Source organism: Bos indicus, chromosome 15 (genome assembly GCF_029378745.1).
Source record: "Bos indicus isolate NIAB-ARS_2022 breed Sahiwal x Tharparkar chromosome 15, NIAB-ARS_B.indTharparkar_mat_pri_1.0, whole genome shotgun sequence".
Taxonomy (NCBI): Eukaryota; Metazoa; Chordata; class Mammalia; order Artiodactyla; family Bovidae; genus Bos; species Bos indicus.
The window spans coordinates 61,450,588-61,458,931 of NC_091774.1; the positions used below are offsets into that span (position 1 = coordinate 61,450,588).

The following is an 8,344-nucleotide window of genomic DNA, read 5'->3' on the forward strand; positions in this document are numbered from 1 at the left end:
CAAGCAAAGCATCAAAGAATAACATTTGAAATTAGAGGATCTGGATGTAAAGAGGAATACAGTCTATATTTTAGACAGGAGTCAGATCATGAAAGACTTTCTATTTGTTTTTTCCCTGCTAGTTTTCAAACTACCTTCAGAGTAATTTATTAACCATATCTTTTTGATACACCTCAACAGAGCCAAGGCAATACTTGAAAAGAATTCTGAATTCCCCAAGTTAAAGGTACAAAAGAAAAACCCAAAGTCAAATTTAATTTGACAAGGTAAAGGAGTGGGTGTTCTACTATATCAAATTTAATCTGTACAAAATCATCTCTGGTAACATTATTTGTCCTGATCTACTGCGTTTAGACTACTTTAGTAAGGCTTGATCTCCCTGTCTATCCAAACACTGATTCACTTACAGCAAGCTTCAAGCTAACATTGCTCTTACTAATACCCAACAAATCCACAAGGTTTAGTTTAGTTTCACACAATTTTGTATAAAAGGTGAACTGAGACTAGACTCAGCTACAGCTTTCCCCAGACAAGGCAGCTGTCTACGGAAAAGTCTCAGCATCTACAGTTATCAAGTGGTGAGTTACTTCAATTCGCAGATTTTTAAGGATCTAGAGAACAAATTTAGAGCTTTTTCAATTCTATTGTATAGGGAATCTGTGCTTGTCAACCTGGCTTCTTAAATACACTGTAATCAATGTTAGCAAGCAACTGACTTTATATAGATCAATTCATCTGGCCTCTGAAATAGTCTCATTTTAAACAAAGGGGGGCAAAAGCAAATGATAATATTTATGAGATGCTAAAAATGATGAACTAATTTTGTAATACAGAAGTTTCTTTTTAGTCTTTTAAATGGTAATAAAGGGACAAATACAATGATCATGATTGCTTGCTTCAGAGTAATCACTCTAAAATAGACAGCAGTAATGTTCTAAACCAAACACTGCTCTGCTTAAATCATTATATTGGAGTTTTGATCTGTAATATGTTTCTACTTTAACAACAACAACAACAAATTGAGGAGCATAATTAGAAATGCTTGTTCAAGAAACAAGTAAAGCAAAGGAAAAGGAAGGAAAAAACATTGCTGGAGCAAAATATGATAAGAGACGATGGATAGAAAAATTATTTTTGGTTTGGTCAGAATATATAAACGATTATAATTCTTTGGTTTCTCAGTTTCTCACAAGCCTTAATTGTTTGTTTCTCAGCCCAGGATGAAGTCCGTCCAGTTCTGCTTCCTTTTCTGTTGCTGGAGAGCAATCTGCTGCAGAAGCTGCGAGCTGACCAACATCACCATCACGGTGGAGAAAGAGGAATGTGGCTTCTGCATAAGCATCAACACCACGTGGTGTGCAGGCTACTGCTACACCCGGGTAGGCACTTTGCTTTGCTGGAAGTGAGGGTGCTGAGGGTCTGGACAAGGCAGGCTTCATTGATTCCCACTTGTCAATATTTTAAGTTTCCCATGGAATAGCCATGAGTCCTTTAGCCAATACTGTTTTATGACTGGCTTTTTTACCATGATATAAACTAAATGTTTGGGCTCAGATTTGATTACAATAAATGTAAAGAGTCAGGTTTGATCTGATCAATTTAGTAATATGCTACTCTATTTTAAATTTTTTTAATTTTTAATTATTTCAAAAAATAGTTCTATGATAGATTTTACATATAGAGAGATTAAAAACATAAACATGCATACATTTAATAATAGAACAGCCACAATAGTCCCCAAAAGCCAATTTCTGTAATTGAGGCCACATCTTTACAACAGAGACAGTACCAAAATATGTTTGCAAGCCATATAAAAGCATAGCCACATTATAAAAATTGTCTTATTGGCCTGCTGAATGCAAATACCAACAAGCAGCCTGAGAACACAATCAATCCTTGTAGACTGTTATAACCAAAATGAATTTGTAAACCCACACAGTTCTTTATACTGTTGAGAAAATCAAGGCACGGAGGCAAAAAACAGTTTGTATTCACACAGCTTCTTTGAATTAATCCCAGGGGCAGTTTCTACTTTCTCTTTTTTCCCCTATAACACCTGGCTATCTATGCAGAATTTCATTCAATAAGCTGAAATTGAAATACCAACTTTTTAATGAAATATACTTTATGGGGTGGTAAATGAGTTTAACCAAAATCCACTTATCACATCTTCTTGGGATATAGACTTAGTGGCATGATATTGAAATAACTTAAACAGAAGTAACAACTTTTCCCTCAGTGCAAATATATATATATATATATATATATATATATATATATTTTTTTTTTTTTTTAACTAGAAAGTGCTACAAAAAAACCTATTCTGCAAGGATTAAAGTTCTTATGTACAAACCATGTACATAAGAAACTGTGACTTGTGCAAAATATATAGCCTTCAAGGTGGAGAAATGTCTACAAGACAGCGAAATATTTAAAATCTTACATAAGCTTTCATAGTCAGGCTAATCTAAGCATTATCATTCCACATTATATACTTTTTGACTTTTTATAAACACTCAGGGACAATGCATTTGGAAAAAATTTCTGAGGAATTAAACTTCACTGATTCGTAGTTCAAGTTGTCATTAATACAGCTTTCAACTAAGTAAAAAAGTCAAATTAAAATTTGCCAATTTCTCTTTTAATCATTTTCCTTTATTGAAATTCAAATTTCTTGATAGTTGAAAAAATAATTAACATTTTGACAAAGACACAAGGAGTAATAAAAGAACTTATATTTTCTGAAACATCTGTAGAATAATCAGGAAACATGGTATAGCGGGTCATTTATGAGATATCTTTCCTTGATTAGGAATTTCATAAAAGAATTTTAAAGTGTAAATATTAGAGCAAGCAGTATTCAATCCCTGTCTCACTTTGATTAAGCTAAACAGAAACTTCCAGACTACTGTAACTCATCTGTCTCTCTCTCTGTCTCCTAAACCACTCAGGACTTGGTGTACAGGGACCCAGCAAGGCCCAACATTCAGAAAACATGTACCTTCAAGGAGCTGGTCTACGAGACGGTGAAAGTGCCTGGCTGTGCTCACCATGCAGACTCCCTGTACACGTACCCAGTAGCCACTGAATGTCACTGTGGCAAGTGTGACAGCGACAGCACTGACTGCACCGTGCGAGGCCTGGGGCCCAGCTACTGCTCCTTCAGGGAAATCAAAGAATAAAGAGCAGCGGATGCTTTGAGCTGCCTACCCTTATCCTAAAGGACCAAAACATCCAAGATGTCTGTGTGTACATGTGCCTAGGCTGCAGACCACCACGGGAGACCCTACTGATCTCTGCTCTCCTGAGAAGGGGAGCTCCAGGAATGGAGAGGGCTGGGGCCTGTCACCACTCAGACCTGTATTCTACATCTGGTTCCATAAGTCTTATTCACTCTCACTTAACTTACAGACACGAGGGTGCTTTCCCATTTAATAATCTTAGAAATCCTCTCAGGCAATCCCTTCCTCTAAAAGCTAGGGATACGATCCCCCGGGAAGGAAATCAGCTAAAAGTAGGTGAAAGTCCTAAATGCAGCATTCTCCTACCAGACTCAAGAGCCCTCAAGAGCAGGGCCAACCTCTTCTTCATGATTGTAGCCTCAAAGCCTAACACTCCACATAGAATTTAGTAAGAAACTCAATAATGGCTTCCTTAAAGAAAGTAAGATCAGAAAGTTAGGGATCGGAGAACACTGAGAGAGGATGTTAGAGGCTATCTGATGAGGCTGCGCTCCACAGAAGCGGGGCATCAGCTTCAGTTCTGTCTCGCCTCTCCTCCTCTGGCACATGGAGGATGGAGACAGGATAAAACTCTCTGAATCATTCAGGCAGGTGGCAGTTACCAAGCTCAGGATTTCCAAGCTATTACTGCCGAGTCCTTTAGTTAAAGGCAAAAGCAAGAAATGTTAATATGGACTTGTGGAAACTAGCCACATCTATTCCATCATTTAAATAAATGGAACAAATGCTGTCAGGGTCCTGCAAAACTCCCTTTGGAAAGTACAGAGAACTATATCACCCTGCCCTTGAATGTAGGATCTACTCCTTTGGAAAGAGGTGGATTTGAGAGCAGGTTTGAAAGCAATTTTGACAACTTAATAAGTGCATTTATCTTATCTTCAAATACATTTATGTAAAGAAAATGCTCTTTTAGAAAGATTAGCCATAACAAAAAAAAAACTCACTGCTGTTTTCTCAAGTTCTCTCTGTGTCAGTACTCTTTTTTGTCTATCCATGTTCTCCCAGATCTGTTTCTTTCAAGAGGATAAATATTGAGACTATTTCATGAGTTGATTTCGAGATGTTACCTCTCAGTTATGTACTTGTTTCATACTCATATTAACTAATTTATTTAAATCCTATTTTTTTAAATAAAGATGCTAGCCACCAGAGTCATAGGTTTGGATTTTTTTTCACATGTAAGCAGATGACTAAAATGTCTGTATGTTTATAATGGTAATAAAATAAATCTCACCAAAAAATCCCTAGTGCTTCTACAATATTTACTTGTACTGACCTTTGGAAATATTAATTTTGTTACATTTCTAAAAGTATTTCCTTGTTTAAATTTTGGGTCACTTTTTGAATTCTTTTTCTGATACAGTGGGGGTGGGGGGAAACCAAAGGGAGAATCACAGAGTGGATGGGGACGCTGGAAAGTCCAAGCTCATTCTTTGGATTTTTGAGATGAAAAATTGAAGGCCAAGGATGTCAAGTGACCCAACTTAGATCACAAAGACTGTATATGCAGGCAGGATAAGAACCCTGGATCCCGATCTCTTAGCCCAACTCTCCTATGATAATCTGTCATATTATCTCATGTTGGCAAGGACTGATGTAAAATTGCAGGTACTGGTAATCAGCTATGTGCATTCCAATCTGGTACTGAGTGTGCCTTATAGCTATATTCTCTACAATATTTTGACAGGTTGAAATTAGGGCTACAAGGTCTAATAAGATGCTTTAAATTATAACCTCTGTTTCCTCAGTGGCCTCTTATCAGCAAAGAACAGCCTAATGCTGTTTTCTTGAATAAGGGAGTAGTGAAAAAGCAATTGAATCTGGAAGGGGAAGTTGAACATGGAAGGCACATTGACTGCTACATCTCAAATAAATATTTATCTAAAGTCAGACCCAACAATTTTAATGACATTGAAAATCTCTAAGCTGTTGATCTGTGTTTTCCAAAAGAAATATATATATATGTGTGGGTGTGGGTGTGTGTGTGTGTGTGTGTATATATATATATATGATTCATCCTTTTGAAGAGAGACATATTGATCTGAATTCAGTCTATTTTTTGTACATTGGCTCCAGGGTACAAATATTATATGCTATTGGACTTCCCTGGTGGTCCAATGGTTAAGACTCAGCTTTCACTTCAGGGTATGTGTGTTCGATCCCTGGTTCGAACTGAATTGAATTAAAAGTTAAAAAAAAAAAAAAAAACAGGAAAGAAGAATATTATATGCTACTGTCATCAGTACACATATACCAAACAAGCAGGATTCAAGGAGTATATTCCTACAAGCAACTGTATTTTTTTAATTTTATTTTTTAACTTTACAATATTGTATTGGTTTTGCCATATATCAATATGAATCCACCACAGGTATACACATGTTCCCCATCCTGAACCCTCCTTCCTCCTCCCTCCCTGCATGATACAAGCACCTGTATTTTGTTCCTCCCTGTCCTTTTGAATTTGCTCAGAAGTAGCTGTCCTGCCTCATCCTCTGCATGAAAATTTTTATCAGGCTACAGAGCCTCACTGATCATTCTTAAGTTATAAAATCTCCATTATTAAAACAATAACCCCAAATCTCCAGTTCCAGCTAATGAAAACATCAATGGGAGTTGATACTATTTTCCCATTCTTAGAGGAGGGGAGGCAGGATTCTTAACTCCCCCTCCATCTGGGATTTGCACCCACAGGTTACTGAGCCCTCTGGACTTGAATGCAGAGTAGTAGTGAAAAAAATAGGACAAAAAAGATGATTATGAAACTATTTACCTCAGGTTGGGACTCGAACCCATGTGACGAGGATTTGAACCCAGCCAAAACCCAAAGGACTTTCAACTAAGATCACAGACCTGGTTTCAGGACCTAATGAAGCTCAGGTTCTTGATGTCTCATTGCAGAAAGAATTCAGTGAGAGTCAAAGTGATAGGTAAAATGTGGATTTATTCAGAGAGAAACACACTCCATAGACAGAGTGTGGGCCATCGCAGAGGGCGAGTGCAGCCTTGAAATGTGGCATGGTTAGCTTTTATGGGCTGGGTGCAGTCATGAAATTAAAAGATGCTTGTTCCTTGGACGGAAAGCTATGAACAACCTAGACAGCATATTAAAAAGCAGAGACATTACTTTGCCAACAAAGGTCCATGTAGTCAAAGCTATGGTTTTTCCAGTGGTCATGTATGGATGTGAGAGTTTGACTATAAAGAAAGCTGAGCACAGAAGAATTGATGCTTTTGAACTGTGGTGTTGGGGAAGACTCTTGAGAATCCCTTGGACTGCAAGGGGATCCAACCAGTCAATTCTAAAGGAAATCAGTCCTGAATATTCATTAGAAGGACTGATGCTGAAGCTGAAACGCCAATACTTCGGCCACCTGATGTGAAAAGCTGACTCACTAGAAAAGACCCTGATGCTGGGAAAGATTGAAGGCTAGAGGAGAAGGGGACGATAGAGGATGAGATGGTTGGATGGCATCACTGACTCGATGGACATGAGTTTAAGTAAGCTCCAGGAGTTGGTGATAGGCAGGGAAGCCTGGCGTGCTGCAGTCCATGGGGTGGCAAAGAGTCAGACATGACTGAGCAACTGAACTGAAATGAAATGAACATTGTGAAAAATCAACTGATTAAAGATGAAAAAGAAACATTGTGCTCCTGATTTTTATTTTTTCCCTATCTTTAGTTCAACGCAGGAACCTTCTCCCAACTGCACAGATCAGATCAGATCAGTCGCTCGGTCATGTCCGACTCTTTGCGACCCCATGAATCGCAGCACATCAGGCCTGCCTGTCCATCACCAACTCCCGGAGTTCATTTAGACTCACGTCCATCCAGTCAGTGATGCCATCCAGCCATCTCATCCTCTGTCATCCCCTTCTCCTTCTGCCCCCAATCCCTCCCAGCATCAGAGTCTTTTCCAATGAGTCAACTCTTTGCATGAGGTGGCCAAAGTACTGGAGTTTCAGCTTTAGCATCATCACTTCCAAAGAAATCCCAGGGCTGATCTCCTTCAGAAGGGACTGGTTGGATCTCCTTGCAGTCCAAGGGACTCTCAAGAGTCTTCTCCAACACCACACTTCAAAAGCATCAATTCTTCGGTGCTCAGCCTTCTTCACAGTCCAACTCTCACATCCATACATGACCACAGGAAAAACCATAGCCTTGACTAGGCGGACCTTTGTTGGCAAAGTAATGTCTCTGCTTTTGAATATGCTATCTAGGTTGGTCATAACTTTCCTTTCAAGGAGTAAGCGTCTTTTAATTTCATGGCTGCAGTCACCATCTGCAGTGATTTTGGAGCCCAAAAAAATAGTCTGACACTGTTTCCACTGTTTCCCCATCTATTTCCCATGAAGTGATGGGACCAGATGCCATGAGCTTCGTTTTCTGAATGTTGAGCTTTAAGCCAACTTTTTCACTCTCCACTTTCACTTTCATCAAGAGGCTTTTTAATTCCTCTTCAACTTTCTGCCCTAAGGGTAGTGTCATCTGCATATCTGAGGTTATTGATATTTCTCCCTGCAATCTTGATTCCAGCTTGTGTTTCTTCCAGTCCAGCGTTTCTCATGATGTACTCTGCATAGAAGTTAAATAAACAGGGTGACAATATACAGCCTTGATGAACTCCTTTTCCTATTTGGAACCAGTCTGTTGTTCCATGTCCAGTTCTAACTGTTGCTTCCTGACCTGCATACAAATTTCTCAAGAGGCAGATCAGGTGGTCTGGTATTCCCATCTCTTGAAGAATTTTCCAGTTTATTGTGATCCCCACAGTCAAAGGCTTTGGCATAGTCAATAAAGCAGAAATAGATGTTTTTCTGGAACTCTCTTGCTTTTTCCATGATCCAGCGGATGTTGGCAATTTGATCTCTGGTTCCTCTGCCTTTTCTAAAACCAGCTTGAACATCAGGAAGTTCACGGCTCACATATTGCCGAAGCCTGGCTTGGAGAATTTTGAGCATTACTTTACTAGCATGTGAGATGAGTGCAATTGTGCGGTAGTTTGAGCATTCTTTGGCATTGCCTTTCTTTGGGATTGGAATGAAAACTGACCTTTTCCAGTCCTGCGGCCACTGCTGAGTTTTCCAAATTTGCTGGCATAT

The 8,344-nt window shown here is 38.9% G+C and overlaps 1 protein-coding gene across 1 annotated transcript; it reads left to right on the forward strand.

The window, feature by feature from the left end:
* Positions 1-472: 472 nt before the first annotated feature.
* On the forward strand, positions 473-4,485 carry LOC109569281 (follitropin subunit beta). Its single transcript, XM_019974596.2, has 3 exons — positions 473-578; positions 1,215-1,379; positions 2,952-4,485. Exons 2-3 carry the CDS (start codon positions 1,221-1,223, stop codon positions 3,180-3,182), a joined length of 390 nt encoding a protein of 129 aa, XP_019830155.2. The 5' UTR covers positions 473-578; positions 1,215-1,220; the 3' UTR covers positions 3,183-4,485.
* The last annotated feature ends 3,859 nt before the right edge of the window (positions 4,486-8,344 follow it).